Genomic DNA, 17,065 nt, shown 5'->3' with positions numbered 1-17,065 from the left:
AATGACGTTTCATTTACTCATCCATTAGCTAGTAAATCCCTTAAGGAAAATTTTTATGTAGATGATTTTCTTTCTGGTAGTGATTCCATTGATACTTGTCACGTGCTTAAATCCCAAATCATTAATGCGCTTGCTACAACAGGCATGGAGTTGCCAGAAACGGCGAGGATAGTTTTGGTTACTAGTAGTCCTGTCGATTGGGAAATATTTAATAATTATTCTTCATTAAGACGACTGAGGCGCGTAGTTGCTTATATGTTACGTTTCATACATAACTGTTCTAAACGAAAACCGATGCGGGTCGACGAGCTTTCTGTAATCGAACTGGAACATGCCATGCATGTATTGATTTTGAACGCTCAGCGATTCGCATTTCGTGATGAAATAGCCTCTTTGAGTGATGGAAGATTTGTATCTAGGCAGAGCAAGGTAAAGGCACTAAATCCTTTTATGCAGGATGGGTTATTGTGTGTTGGAGGTCGACTATCACAATCTGATATTACCTCGGTCTCTCAAAAACATCCAATTTTGTTACCACAAAATCATAAGTTGACTGACTTAATAATAACCCATCTGCATTATGAGAATTTGCATTTAGGATGTAATGCTCTGCTCGCATTACTGCGTTTACGGTTTTGGCCAATATTTGGTAAAAACGCAGTAAAGCGAGCACTGCATAAATGTATTGTATGTTTCCGAGTCCGTCCGCGCGAGTGTCGCCAGCTCATGGGTGACCTTCCTGCTGACCGATCCCGAATCCAAAGACCATTTTATGTAACCGGCATAGATTATGCAGGTCCAATTTTAATTAAGTCTGGTTTAACCAGAAATGCTAAGAGTGTAAAATCTTACATATGTTTATTTATTTGTTTTTCAACGAAGGCAATTCACCTAGAATTAGTGACTAATTTAACTTCAATGGCATTTATGAATGCATTGAAAAGATTTATAGCTAGGAGGGGTAAACCCTCACGACTCTTTAGTGATAATGGAACTAACTTTACAGGTAGTTATAGGGAACTTACTGAACTATTTGATTTTTTAAAGGCATCTGATAAGGAAATCCATAATTTTTTAGCCCAGCAGAATATTAGCTGGAGTTTCTTGCCTCCCCGCTCACCGCATCACGGTGGACTTTGGGAAAGTGCAGTTAAAATGACTAAGTTACATTTAAAAAAGGCAATGCGGTCAACTGTTTTGACATACGAAGGCATGAATACCATACTAATACAGATTGAGGCTTGTTTAAATTCCCGTCCTCTGACTCCATTATCATCAGATCCAAATGATTTAAACGCACTCACTCCTTCACACTTCCTTATTGGCGACAACCTGTTAGCATTGCCTGAGCTTGATATCCATCATCTGCCTACAAACAGGCTTAATATTTACCAAAAGATGTCTACCGTTGTTCAATCTTTTTGGCACAGATGGAGCCGGGAATACCTAGCAGAATTGCAGAACCGAGTCAAATGGCAAGAAGGACGTCAACGCAGTTTACAGCCTGGTGACATGGTCATCATCAAAGACAACCAACTACCTCCGCAGTACTGGAGGATGGCGCGAGTGACGGAGATCCACCCTGGTCAAGACGGACGCGTCCGCGTCGTCTCCTTGAGGACGGCCAGAGGTGTCACCAAAAGAGCCGTGACACAGCTCTGTCTACTTCCCATGGAGGATCCTTCCTCCAACCTGGATGAAGAACCAATTACAACACTAAAAGTGATGTTATGTGTGAATCAAAATGCCGTCAGGCTCAACAGTGCCAAGTGATAAGCTATTTTCTCATAAGTGGGTGCAGCGCACCAGAAGTTTCTACGTTATTAGACTTTTATTTTTTAATGTCAAGTCTGACATAGGGTTATATACGTTGTTATAAGTTTTTTGTTATTATTTTGATATCCATGTATTGAATATTGTTTATTTTTGTATGTGAACCTGTTGGGTAAATTCTGAGTACCAATGTTGCAATCTCTTCCTACATTATTTTATGAAAAACGACTATTCCTTAATACTCGTTTTGGGGCGGGAATATGTTAAGATTTCAGGTACTGAAATATTAATATTGGTGCTTGTCACCCTATGGGTGTGGCAACATTTATTTTTGTGTTAGCGATTGCCGGGGCAATTTCGTATTGCCACGGATTTTAATCGTTCTTCTCTTGTTACCATCCGTCTTGGGCGGGTCGTTTTGGCAAAACGGCGGAGCTGCCAGGTTTTCACTTACATGTGGGTTATAAAACCGCGGAGAGAGATAGCAATATTGGGCTCACCTTACATGAGCTGCCCTACGGGTCTTTTTTATTGTTAAATAAAGACCAATATTCGAGAGCTGGAGTTATTATTGAAGAGTTACTCCAGTCATACTTCCTTGGAATCTGGTGACTCACCACGCCGGATTGCTCTGTCAGGAGAGTGAAGTTAAGATCCTGAACAACCTGCATCAACTGTAAAGCGCCCCTGAGGTGATATCTCACAAAAGCGGCGCTATACAAATTATCCAATAAATAAATAAATAAATAAAGTTAACACTGTTGATCGAAACGGTGAAGAGAATACCGTCCGCTGTCTTCTAGACCCAGGCTCACAAAAGCATTATATAACTTCACAATGTTGTGAAAAATTAGGCCTGACAGTCAGTTCAGGAACGCGCTTCGCAGTCCAGGGTTTAGGTGGCAAAACGCAATCAATAAGAGGAAGTGTCACATTGACAATTCAATCTAGGATTGATCCCTACTTCAAATACTCCATAACCGCTCTAGTTTTAGAAAAAATTACCGCTCATTTACCTACTTGCAAGGTGGACTTGACGTCATATAAATTTATAAATGTTCCGCTGGCAGACGACACCTGGGCAATGCCAGGCCCAATCGATTTGCTAATTGGCGTCAGTCTGTTCTCTCAACTGTTGCTACCAAATAAGATAATCACCCCCGGTTTTCCAGTCGCGATTCAAACCACATTAGGTTATGTTTTTATGGGTGACGCCCCAGTAAATTCTCAACCAAACACCGCATTCACTTTCTGCGCTACGCACGAAATTGAGAACTTAATGCAAAAATTCTGGGAAATCGAAGATATTGGTTCGGAACCAGTTCACAGCCTCGAAGAAAAAGAAGCTGAAGACATTTTTAAAGGCACCACAACTCGCCTCGAGGACGGTTCTTATGAAGTGGCTTTGCCATTCAAAAGCAACCCTTGTGACTTAGGTGATTCATTGCAAGCTGCGCAAAATCGGTTTTACGCACTAGAAAGAAAATTTAATCATCTGCCAGAACTAAAACCGCTTTATGATGAAGTAATAAGAGAACATATTCATAAAGGTTATCTGTCCCAGGTGGAAGCCTTACCGTCAGAAAACGCATACTACATCCCGCATCACGCAGTTAGGCGTGAAGATAAATTGACAACAAAGGTGAGAGTGGTTCTGGACGCAAGCGCAAAGACAAAAACTGGTTTATCTTTGAACGATATTTTACACACGGGACCAAGCCTACAGAATGATTTATTTTGCATTCTTCTGAATTTACGCCTTTTTCCTATCGCAATATCCGCAGACGTTCGTCAAATGTATTTATGTATAAATGTTCGCAAAGAAGATCGTCGTTATCAACGAATTTTATATAGATTCGATCCGCAAAAGCCGCTTCAGGCTTACCAATACAATCGCGTAACATTCGGTCTTAAATGTAGTCCGTTCTTAGCCCTTCGAGCAATCAAATAATTAATGTTAGATGAAGGCGCTCGCTTCCCTCTTGCAAGGGATATTATTGATAGAGATGTTTATGTAGACGACATCGCTAGCTCTGCTTTAAATGAGCAAGAAGCTATCCGCGCGGCTGAAGAGTTGATTGAGCTTTTCCAGTCAGGAGGTTTTCAACTCGCTAAGTGGGCATCCAATTCCAGCACAGTTTTAGGAAACGTTCCATTGGAACTTCGCCTGTCGCAAAGTGTAACTTTCGATAGTGATGCATCGTTAAAAATCCTTGGGCTACGATGGCATCCTTCGGATGACATTTTCGCATTTGAAGTTACTCCAGATAATCGAACTTGTACGAAACGCAATATTTTATCATCTGTCGCTAGACTCTTTGACGTGATGGGTCTGGTAGCACCTATAATTGTACAAGCCAAGCTTCTAATAAAGGAGCTGTGGAATTTAAAAATCGATTGGGACGAAATCCCACCCGCAAGGATATCACATCAGTGGCAGCAGTTCAACGCGGAATTGCCGTCAATATCGTCGATTCGTATTCCACGTCATATAGGAGTCACGGAAGGATGCACGTTAATACTTGTTGGATTTGCGGATGCAAGCGAAAAGGCATATGGAGGAGTGGTATACGCTCATGTGACCACTCCTGATAACCAAATTAAGGTTCAATTAGTTTGCGCAAAATCAAAGGTAGCACCGCTAAAAATTGTCTCCTTAGCACGCCTAGAATTATGCGCTGCATTATTGTTATCGCACCTGTTAAAAAGGGTAATTGATAATTACTCCGCGAGGTTTACTATTCATTCAACATTTGCCTTTTCTGATTCGACTGTAACTTTAAGTTGGATTCATTCATCACCTCACCGCTGGCAAACCTTTGTTGCCAATCGCGTAGCAAAAATACACGAAAATTTAAACAGTAGTCATTTTTATCATGTCGCAGGTGCTGATAACCCTAGCGACTGCCTGTCAAGAGGTATGCTACCATCGCAATTGATAGCAAATGACATTTGGTGGAATGGTCCAAAATGGCTTTGCCAGCCGCATTTCGAGTGGCCTATTTCACCATTTAAGCACGCAAATTCAGAACAGTTACCGGAATTGAAACCCAATCAGTATGAACAGCCAACCACTTTTGGCTTGTGCTCTCGTGTAGCTGATCCACCCGAAATGAAACCTAAAACCGATAATCGCCTCAAGACAATCGTGTCACCTTTATTATGCACATTGGCTTCTCGCATTCATTCGTGGTCGAAATTGATTCGAATTGTCATTTACGTGTTTCGCTTCATTAGGAAATTGCCGCGTAAATTTGAGTTAAGCCATATTGACATTGCAGAAACCGCTATTATAAAGGCAGTTCAGCAAGTACATTTTTCCGATGATATGAAGTCAGTGAACGATGGCAAGAAAGTACGGCAAGTTCTTGCTAAATTAAATCCATTTATTCAGGACGGTCTCCTAAGAGTAGGAGGCAGATTGAGAAACGCCGAACTCGAATTTGATAGTCGTCATCCTATTTTATTACCCGCTCATGATCATATAGTTGATTTAATAGTAGATTATCACCACACTAAGAACTTGCATACGGGACCCACCTTACTTATGTCTCTGTTGAGGCAAAGGTTTTGGATACTTTCTTCGCGCAATTTGATTCGGAAACGCGTGCATCAGTGCAATACTTGCTTTAGAGTCAATCCCAAACCGCAATTCCCAATAATGGGAGATTTACCCGCTTGCCGCGTCCGCGAAGCTAAGGCCTTTCTGCACACGGGGGTCGACTACGCTGGGCCGCTTCAAATAATCCCGCATAGACGTCGGGGTGTTAGAAGCCAAAAGGCATACATTTGCTTATTTATCTGTCTGGTGACCCGCGCGGTTCACATTGAACTCGCTTCAGACCTCTCGACCGAAGTCTTTCTCAACGCGTTCAAACGTTTTCTATCCCGTCGAGGGCCTGTAAATGTAATGTATTCTGATAATGGGACAAATTTCGTAGGAGCTAAATCGCATTTGAAGGCTTTATTCGAACTTTTAGAGTCACCGGACTACAAGAAAGAATTCTCAGAAAATTTGTTGGAAAACCGTATCGAGTGGAAGATGAATCCTCCACAAGCACCCCACTTCGGTGGGATCTGGGAGAGTAACATTAAGTGCATTAAATGTTACTTAAATAAAGTTGTGGGTACATCTCTTCTCACATACGAAGAGATGCAAACGGTTCTTCATCAGATTGAAGCTATTCTAAATTCACGCCCATTATCAGTGCTCAGCGTTACCGATGTTTCGGCTCCATTGCCTTTAACACCCGCGCATTTTTTAACGCTCACTCCATTACAATCTTTACCCGCTGCTGATTTTTCAGATGCGCCAGTAAATTTGCTGCAACGAAAACATCTTGTCGATCGTCTCGTCCAGACTTTCTGGAATCGATGGCGAATGGAGTATCTGAACACGCTGCAATCGCGTCAGAAATAGAATACAAATTCGAATCCAATAACGAAAGGCACCGTGTTAATAATTAAGAGTGACAATATCGCACCACTACAATGGCCTATTGGCGTAGTGGTAAATGTCCACCCCGGCGTAGACGGGGTGATCCGCGTTGCGGACGTTAAGACTAACTCCGGAACATATCGCAGGGCAGTCGTTAAACTCTGTCCCCTGCCTACACAATAACTTTAACGTTATCTTAGATTTAGTTAGTTAATTTAGATCTACCACAAGTTTAGTATTGTTATCTTAGATGTAGTTAATTTAGAATTTAGTTCTACCGCAGGTTCAGTATTGTTTATTGAATCCTTTCATAACGTGTTTCTTTTGTTGTATTAGTTACTTTGACCAATTGGTCAAGGCGGGGGGCATGCTCGGGCCAGTTATTATTGTTGCATAGTATTTGGTTCTGTTGTTTCCCGCCCGCGTTCCGCGCGTTTACCTACATCAAGTCAGTTGTTAAAGTATCGCGCCGCCCGCAAGGTTCAACAGACCTTATCGCTTCCGCATAAACTATCTTGAATTATTAAAACCACCGCGCCGCGCTGTAAACAAATCCAATATCACTATTCCCTTTCCTTGACCTCCTCCAATACTAACAATTACCCCTACCGGTGATTAAAGCAGAGCAAAGTGGAAGGTGCCGACAGCAGATATTGGTAAGTCAATCAAACAATATCACAAAAAACCGCAAATTACAGTCCATTCACGCCGCAACAAAAAGGATTACCAGTAATTTGAAGAGATTTTTGATAAATCAGCAATATTTTATAAATGTAAGTTTTCTCTGTGTACAAAATGAAACAAACACTTAGTTTTAAACCACTTTATTTCGAGTTATATTCGTCGACCGGTTTCGATTGGACTCAATCTTCATCAGGACAATAAAATATAATACTAAATTATAATACAGAGTAAGGTATAAGGTAAACATAAAAGAAAGAGAAAGTATGTAGTAGAGGGAGAGAACATCAGAGACTGGTTGGTGGAGGGGGTGGGGAAGGGGTAGGGGGGAGGGGTTGGGGGAGGACCAAAGGAAGGGTGGGGGTTATGGGTTAGGTTGGAGCAAGGAAACAACTTTAAAATCGGGCTGTTGGTTAATTCTATCTATTTATTTAAAATTTGGGAATTATTTTTCGTTGATTTAGAGATTTCCAAAGCTTCTAAGTTATTCAGGCGTATTCCTACTTTATTTTTATGAATTATTTGGTGTTCAGGATCTTAACTTCACTCTCCTGACAGAGCAATCCGGCGTGGTGAGTCACCAGATTCCAAGGAAGTATGACTGGAGTAAGTCTTCAATAATAACTCCAGCTCTCGAATAGTGGTCTTTATTTAACAATAAAAAAGACCCGTAAGGCAGCTCATGTACGTTGAGCCCAATAATGCTATCTCTCTCCGCGGTTTTATAACCCACATGTAAGTGAAAACCTGGCAGCTCCGCCGTTTTGCCAAAACGACCGCCCAAGACGGATGGTAACAAGAGAAGAACGATTAAAATCCGTGGCAATACGAAATTGCCCCGGCAATCGCTAACACAAAAATAAATGTTGCCACACCCATAGGGTGACAAGCACCAATATTAATATTTCAGTACCTGAAATCTTAACATATTCCCGCCCCAAAACGAGTATTAAGGAATAGTCGTTTTTCATAAAATAATGTAGGAAGAGATTGCAACATTGGTACTCAGAATTTACCCAACAGGTTCACATACAAAAATAAACAATATTCAATACATGGATATCAAAATAATAACAAAAAACTTATAACAACGTATATAACCCTATGTCAGACTTGACATTAAAAAATAAAAGTCTAATAACGTAGAAATTTCTGGTGCGCTGCCCCCACTTATGAGAAAATAGCTTATCACTTGGCACTGTTGAGCCTGACGGCATTTTGATTCACACATAACATCACTTTTAGTGTTGTAATTTGTTCTTAATCCAGGTTGGAGGAAGGATCCTCCATGGGAAGTAGACAGAGCTGTGTCACGGCTCTTTTGGTGACACCTCTGGCCGTCCTCAAGGAGACGACGCGGACGCGTCCGTCTTGACCAGGGTGGATCTCCGTCACTCGCGCCATCCTCCAGTACTGCGGAGGTAGTTGGTTGTCTTTGATGATGACCATGTCACCAGGCTGTAAACTGCGTTGACGTCCTTCTTGCCATTTGACTCGGTTCTGCAATTCTGCTAGGTATTCCCGGCTCCATCTGTGCCAAAAAGATTGAACAACGGTAGACATCTTTTGGTAAATATTAAGCCTGTTTGTAGGCAGATGATGGATATCAAGCTCAGGCAATGCTAACAGGTTGTCGCCAATAAGGAAGTGTGAAGGAGTGAGTGCGTTTAAATCATTTGGATCTGATGATAATGGAGTCAGAGGACGGGAATTTAAACAAGCCTCAATCTGTATTAGTATGGTATTCATGCCTTCGTATGTCAAAACAGTTGACCGCATTGCTTTTTTTAAATGTAACTTGGTCATTTTAACTGCACTTTCCCAAAGTCCACCGTGATGCGGTGAGCGGGGAGGCAAGAAACTCCAGCTAATATTCTGCTGGGCTAAAAAATTATGGATTTCCTTATCAGATGCCTTCAAAAAATCAAACAGTTCAGTAAGTTCCCTATAACTACCTGTAAAGTTAGTTCCATTATCACTAAAGAGTCGTGAGGGTTTACCCCTCCTAGCTATAAATCTTTTCAATGCATTCATAAATGCCATTGAAGTTAAATTAGTCACTAATTCTAGGTGAATTGCCTTCGTTGAAAAACAAATAAATAAAAATATGTAAGATTTTACACTCTTAGCATTTCTGGTTAAACCAGACTTAATTAATATTGGACCTGCATAATCTATGCCGGTTACATAAAATGGTCTTTGGATTCGGAATCGGTCAGAAGGAATGTCACCCATGAGCTGGCGACACTCGCGCGGACGGACTCGGAAACATACAATACATTTATGCAGTGCTCGCTTTACTGCGTTTTTACCAAATATTGGCCAAAACCGTAAACGCAGTAATGCGAGCAGAGCATTACATCCTAAATGCAAATTCTCATAATGCAGATGGGTTATTATTAAGTCAGTCAACTTATGATTTTGTGGTAACAAAATTGGATGTTTTTGAGAGACCGAGGTAATATCAGATTGTGATAGTCGACCTCCAACACACAATAACCCATCCTTCATAAAAGGATTTAGTGCCTTTACCTTGCTCTGCCTAGATACAAATCTCCCATTACACAAAGAAGCTATTTCATCACGAAATGCGAATCGCTGAGCGTTCAAAATCAATACATGCATGGCATGTTCCAGTTCGATTACAGAAAGCTCGTCGACTCGCATCGGTTTTCGTTTAGAACAGTTATGTATGAAACGTATCATATAAGCAACTACGCGCCTCAGTCGTCTTAATGAAGAATAATTATTAAATATTTCCCAATCGACAGGACTACTAGTAACCAAAACTATCCTCGCCGTTTCTGGCAACTCCGTGGGAGTATCAAATGTAGTAAATGAAACGTCATTACCTAGCTGGTGCAGACAACGTATTGCTAAATAAGGCGAAGGAGCCAAACCATATGTCACCGTGTTTAGCGTATAATGTTTCAAACAATCCTCCGCATCCCTTTTCCATAATATACGTTGGTAATTTCTGTGTTCCGGGTTGATATTAATTTGGCGGTACATCTTTGCAATATCTGCGGTGACTGCATATTGATGTTTTCTGAAAAATACCAAGTGACAAAATATATCATTTTGAATGGTGGGCCCAATCATTAGAGCGCGATTCAAAGAAATCCCTCGAGCGGGTTTAGCCGACCCGTCAAAAACAACACGAATTTTAGTAGTTGTGCTTGCTTCTTTAAATACAGCGTGATGTGGTAAATAATAAGTAATTTCATTGCGTTTTGGAGGTTCACATTCAGTCATGTGACCTAACGCAAGATACTCATCAATAAATTCCGAGTATTGTTCCTTTAAACTAGGTTGTCTTAAGAATTTCCTTCCCATTGACGCTAATCTACCTTTAGCAATACTAAATGAATCTCCTAATTGAGATAGGTTAGATTTAAACGGTAAGTTGACTACAAATCTACCGTTTGCATCGCGTTTATGCGTGCCTTCGAAAATCCTTTCACATTCACTATCTTCCAGAGAGTGATGCTTACTATTTTCGGTTTCTTCAACCTTCCAAAACCTTTCTATTTGGTTCTGCAAAGAATTTAATGAAATATGACAAACTTTAACTGGCCTCGTATTATGACGACTCTGTACAGCTCCTGATATTATCCAGCCTAGCTCCGTTCGATGCAATGTAGGTTTACCCTTTCCTAACTGTATCTGATCCGTACGAAGCACCTGCCAGAAAACCTCTGCTCCGATCAGCATATCAATAGAAGCTGGCTGGTAAAACTGCGGATCAGCTAACCGGACACCGTCTGGAATGTTCAACATTTTTGGGTTAATCACGGTCTGTGGAAGATTGCAAGAAATCTCATCTAATACCAAACAAGATATTTCATCCTCGTATTGAGAACATAATGATTTAAATTTAATGTCAACTGTTTCCTTTACATGAATTAAATTATTATGCAAACCTGAAACAGGTATGTTCAATTTTGTACAATGCAAATTTAATCTCTTACAAGTATCCTTTGTAATAAAATTAGACATTGAACCTGAATCCAAAAGTGCGCGTATTTTGTGTGTTCCACCGTACGCGTCTTCTATTTTTACTATTACGGTAGATAGTAAAATTTCTCGCCCGTTCATGTCGCTATGACACGCTAAATTCACTGGTGCCTCCGACTGACCCTTGCCAGTTGAAGTACCCGCTTGTACATTATCAGTATTGATATGTAACAGAGTGTGATGTTTTCGATCACAAACACTGCATTTTTCCTTCCACCTGCACACCTTTGAAGGGTGCCCCGGCTTTAGGCAGTTATAACATAAATTGCTCTCTGAAACGAACTTTCTTCGTGCCGCTGGTGCTTTGTTAACAAATATTTTACAAGAATAAATGAAATGGCTGTCATTACACAGCATACAATTGACGTTGCTTGACGCTAACGTAACCTTGTTCGTAGAATTCCTTTCCTTAAAATTAAAAAACTTTGGTTTTGTTGCAACTGGTTCCGCTTTCTGTTGCATTCCATCATTATCACCTTGGATAGTTTCCAGGATCTGCGACCTTTGTGAAATAAAATTGCTAAACTGCTCGAACGTAGGATAAATTTTATCGCACTCCATGGATTCCCACAGGCTACGTGTGTGATTATCTAACTTTGAGGTTAGAATATGTATAATTAATGTGTCCCAATGTTCTGTTGGAAGCTTTAAATTATGTAAAGCTCTCAAATGAATGTTTGCTTGATCAATTAAATTTCGCAATTCATGATGATTCTGTCGTTTTAACGGTGTAACATTAAATAAGAAATTCAGATGTCTATTTGCAATAAGTCTGACATTTTCGTATCTTGAAATAAGCATCGTCCAGGCTGCAGTATAATTATCCCCGGTTATTTCTAGAGAACTAATCAAATCAAGTGCGTCTCCGGACACATAACTAATAAGGTAATGAAATTTCTGAACATGATTTAATTTACTGTTATCATGAATTAGGGCAATGAACGAGTTTTTAAAAGTCAACCATTTATGACTATAACCTGAAAAAATTGGTATTGATATTGGTGGTAAATTCACAGATGTATTCGGGACATTTTCAATCTTCTTAAATTTTGATAATATTTCCTGTCCTAATGCAATTAAATTAAAATATGTACCTTCAAAATTATCCCTCGCGTCATGATCTTCTGATTTATTCAATAAATCAATCTCCAGCTGAATTTTGGAGAATTCCATCAGAGAGGGTTTGATGGCATCTAATCTCGACGACAATACGCTGGGCCTAATATCATTTTCGTTGCTTAAATAGGTTTCAAATCTCGTTAATGAACCTTTCAACACCCCGCGCTGTCTAACCAACTTGTCGAGTTCCATTTTTTAGAAACGAATAACACAATAACCTGATTTAAAACTTAATACACAACTCGAAACGGCAGTTTGACGTTTTGACGTGAATAAAATAATACTATGGATTATAAAGAAACCAATCAAAATACTATGGCATGCAAGGACGAACGACTTGCAAACGCGTGGCTAGAGATGTACGTAGGCAAAGCAAAGTTATTCGGCAGAATACAACAATAAAAATTATTATCACCAACAATTTTATGCTATTTTGAAAGCATCTGATTATGAACACCCGAATATAATTCGATATAATCAATACGAAATAATGTGGCATCTACACAGATTTTTAGCTTTTTTAAATGGAATTTGAAAGGACAATGAAAGGAAGGCTACAACCTGATTTGCTGTGCATGCGAGCGTCGTGATGAGGCTCGCTTGATCAATCCAATGATGGTGATGAGGACGCCGACTGGACCACTCCCGATGATGATGAGGACGCCGACTGGACCACTCCTGATGATGATGAGGCCCGACTGGACCACTCCAAATAATGATCTTCCGTCTCAAATGGATCAATCCAAATAATAATCATCCGGCTCTTGAATGACCAATGTTCAGGATCTTAACTTCACTCTCCTGACAGAGCAATCCGGCGTGGTGAGTCACCAGATTCCAAGGAAGTATGACTGGAGTAAGTCTTCAATAATAACTCCAGCTCTCGAATAGTGGTCTTTATTTAACAATAAAAAAGACCCGTAAGGCAGCTCATGTACGTTGAGCCCAATAATGCTATCTCTCTCCGCGGTTTTATAACCCACATGTAAGTGAAAACCTGGCAGCTCCGCCGTTTTGCCAAAACGACCGCCCAAGACGGATGGTAACAAGAGAAGAACGATTAAAATCCGTGGCAATACGAAATTGCCCCGGCAATCGCTAACACAAAAATAAATGTTGCCACACCCATAGGGTGACAAGCACCAATATTAATATTTCAGTACCTGAAATCTTAACATTTGGACTCCCGTATTTTTATTAAATGTGTGGTTAGTATTGATTAAATGTTCAGCAAATTCTGAGAAGCCTGTGTTTGTTAAGCACCTGATATGTTCTTAACTCTAATATTTATTTTTGAAGACAATTTACTTATATACAAAATTCTACGCCATTGGGTGGCAGCATTATTATTATTAATAGTTGGGAGGGCATTATATAGGAATTTATTTTTTGTGATTCGGCGAAGTTTTTTTGAGAGGATTTTATCAATTAGACCGGGGTCATATCCGTTGTTGATGGCTATTTGTTTAATTGTAAGTAGTTCATTAGAAAAAATATTATTAGATAAGGGGATAGTAACAAGCCGGTGAATCATGCTGTGGAAAGAGGAGTGTTTATGTGACATAGGGTGGTTGGAGGTATTATGTATTATAGTGTCGGTAAATGTAGGTTTTCTATAAATGTTGAAGCTAATTTTGTTGTTAATAATGGTTAAAGAGAGATCTAGAAAATTTAAGTTGGAGTTTACGCCTATTTCTAGTGTGAACTGGATTTTTGAGTGGAAGGAATTAAGGAGTGATAGGAAGGTGTTGAGTTGACGGTCTGAGCCCGTCCAAATACAAATTATATCGTCGACATACCGTTTCCACAAAAGAACATTTTTTAACAAAGGGGATTTAGATTCAAATATCTTGTTTTCAATATTATCCATGAATATGTCAGCTAATACCGGGCTGGTGGGCGATCCCATTGCAAGGCCATCTTTTTGTTGGTACACTACATTATTGAATTTAAAATAATTTTGATTTAAACACAAATTAAAAAGGCGAGAGAGATCATTAGAGAGGTCGTTAGATAAATGGGAATTATTAAGTAAGTTAGATACTAAAGTTTTACATTCAGACACAGGGATATTCGGAAATAAGTTTATAACATCAAATGAAATGAGTTTAGAGTTAGATGGGAGAACTAAGTCTTTCAAATGATTCACTAATTCTATGGAATTTTTAATTGTATAATTGGGGGAAAACACATTGGAATTATTAAACACATTTGTAACAAGAGAGGCTAATTTAAAATTTGGGGCATTACAGCAGGCAACTACTGGGCGAATTGGTGAGTCACTTTTGTGGATTTTTAAGAACCCATATAACCTGGGGATTTTAGGGTTTTTAGTGAGTAATTTAACTTTGTCATATGACAAATCTATGAAAACTGGGTTTTTACAGTCTTTCAAAGCATTCTTTACATGTTGTTGGTATTTATTAGTGGGGTCTGAACGTAATATTTCAAAAGCTTTATTGTTAAGAAAATTGCCAATTTTAGAGTTATATTCACTTCTGGGCATAATTATTACAGTGTTGCCTTTATCGGCCTTTGTTAATATTAAGTTTTCGGTATTTAGCTTGTTTCGAATGGTCTTGGCATGGAGGGTTTCTGGATTGAATGAGGGGATATTTTTGGGGATAAGGTCTTTTAGCACTTCTGCACTTTGATACTGGAATTTTCTTTACTTTTACTAAGTGTTTGTTTCATTTTGTATAATGTCAAGCCACAAAGTGTTTGCTTTCTTCGATAATTTTCTCTGTGTGTTTCATGTTTATTAAAATTGTAAACTACAAAGTTGGGTGATGCTAACGTCTTGGAGAGGGAGGTGTAGATTAGGGTGGCCCGACCAGCTCTTTGCTTGCCACGTGGTGGACTGGACTATATGTGTATTCCTAGTTCAATTATTTAATCAAAGTAACCTTTAAAAGGTAGAGGATACTTCAATAAACAATGTTACATCTATGTAAACCTAACCTAACCCACGAAAATGATCTAAATACAAATATTTTTCAGTAAAGCAATATTAGTTTCAATATAAGATGGTTTGATATTTCCAATTTCCCCCAGCGCTTGTAAGATGGCGCCACTGGAAATGTATCTGTCAGTTTAGTATCTCTTGCGATTCCAAATTCAAACATAAAATGTTTTCCGCTGAAAGACTTTTGGAATATTTTAACACATTCATATTTTCGTGATGAAATTCCCGATTTCATACATTGTTAAAATGCTTACTTACTATTACAATTTTCTTTGCGCTTCATCACTTCAAATGAAATTAAAAAATTCTGTTGTATTTTGGGCTACGTGCTTTGCAACTCTTGTTGTGTTTGCTTATTGGTTGCGCCAGTATGGCACCAGTAAATATATTTTAAAAGTACCGAATAAATCAATTGGTTTGGTAATTGTAGGTACATATTTTATAAATCCTTAAAAATATGCGTTCCTATTTCTTTCTAAATTCAAATCTCGATACCTCTACCATCACAGACAAACCTCATAGTATGTTATTGTTGTTGAACTCAACGCATGTGTTCGAATGTTTTTTTATTCTATTGGACACCTCACAAGAGCGTCCCTGGCTGTACAATGTAAAAGCAGGGGAGCTATGTCGCCACCCGGTTGGGCAGCGTTGAGAGGCGGGTTAAGGTAGGGGCTGTATTGAGGGATTTATTTAAGCGGGTCTTAAAAATGCTCGGATTATATGAAAGAAGAAAAACAGATGAAGCCGTATTACACAAAACCGAGTTGAAGAAGCGGCCTGTTCTTATGAAACCAATATCAACTGAGAACGGGTGCTCCGCTCGTGTACGTCGAGATTTACGCACCGGGGATAGCTCCTTAGAGCAGGTGCATTAGAGATGGTAATCGGTCTGTTAACAATGGATTGTCATTTAGACGGACTGCCTTTCTTTGCACAGAATCAAGAAGGCTTATCAAGTATTTTGGCGCTCAATAAAAGCTTATCAGAAACCTGTTCATTCATTCATTAAGGCCCCGTAGTAAGCGTTCAATGATGAAAGAGATATATGTAAATACGAATGTTAGAGGGAGCACGCTAATATTTAAAAACGATAATAATTAAGCGAAAATGGTTAAATAAGTAATAAAACACGACTTGACAAATGCTGTAGTTGCATTTAAAGATACACTGTGATTTTTTTCATGCTGATATTAAATAACAGAACAAAATTTGTTTTTAATAACTTTCTGAGCTTACTTTACGATATCGAGGGAATTTCATATAATTAACGTTTCGGCATAACAAATGTATAGATATTATCTTCAAAAATAACTTTTTTTAAACTTAAATAGTTAACGAGAAACTTGTTATAAATTGGTAGAAATTGGTAGAAATTGGTTAATAATTTGAATAGAGTAATCATAAATTACAATACTCATTTTCTCCGTGTAGAATGTAGATTTAGTATTATGTTAGATTATTATCCATGTCAATAATAATAAAGACGGCATTTATAATTAGTGCAGTTATTAATATTATTAATACTTGTATTTAAATTATATTTTAACTTCCTGTTAGCAAACTGCTTAATTGTATCCTCAATAATAGCAAATTCACTTTATGGCGTAATTTTATTTTATGCTAGCTGTACCCCGCCACGCGTTGCTGTGACAGTCTATCTATGCAGAAAGAGAAACAATAGCACGTGTTGCTTTTACGTCCAACAGTTGGCGCTGTTTTAAAAAATGCATGTTTTTCCAACAGATGTTCTGCTTAAAAAATATATGTTTATAGATGTCACAGGTGACTCCATCCAGGCAACCATGTCCGTGATGATTGTGTTATTTGATTAGCGTAGTCTGCGCCATAAGCTTCCCATGTGATGGCGGAGAAGCGCTTTAAAGAGTGCACTCGTCCCTCCAGGAATATTTCCGTGGCGCTGCAGTATCTTGGTAGGCGGAATAGTTAGCGATAAGCATTATTGCGAGCGACTTTTAGCTTATGCCATTGGGATGCAGTGTAATCGAGCCATATTTCTGACGTGTACAGCGAAGTGCAGAATGCGTTAAATATAATACTTTTGACATTTG

General features: G+C 39.1%; 1 protein-coding gene across 3 annotated transcripts; it reads right to left on the bottom strand.

Annotated features, from left to right (window-relative positions):
* Positions 1-864: 864 nt before the first annotated feature.
* On the bottom strand, positions 865-12,329 carry LOC149409501 (uncharacterized). 3 transcript variants are annotated; one of them, XM_089649519.1, is made up of 2 exons: positions 8,848-12,329; positions 865-998 (listed from the first exon to the last, which is right to left on the bottom strand). In XM_089649519.1, exons 1-2 carry the CDS (start codon positions 12,218-12,220, stop codon positions 970-972), a joined length of 3,402 nt encoding a protein of 1,133 aa, XP_089505645.1. In that variant the 5' UTR covers positions 12,221-12,329; the 3' UTR covers positions 865-969. The 3 variants fall into 3 exon arrangements, with proteins under 3 accessions (XP_089505645.1, XP_089505646.1, XP_089505647.1); XM_089649520.1 differs by lacking the exon at positions 865-998 and having other exon boundaries at positions 7,454-10,656; positions 12,004-12,305; XM_089649521.1 differs by lacking the exon at positions 865-998 and having other exon boundaries at positions 7,454-9,941; positions 12,004-12,087.
* Positions 12,330-17,065: the final 4,736 nt, after the last annotated feature.

The sequence above is a fragment of the Hesperophylax consimilis genome, chromosome 30 (assembly GCF_061612785.1).
Source record: "Hesperophylax consimilis isolate HC1 chromosome 30, BYU_Hcon_1.0, whole genome shotgun sequence".
Taxonomy (NCBI): Eukaryota; Metazoa; Arthropoda; class Insecta; order Trichoptera; family Limnephilidae; genus Hesperophylax; species Hesperophylax consimilis.
This window is presented reverse-complemented; position numbering and strand designations above follow the sequence as displayed.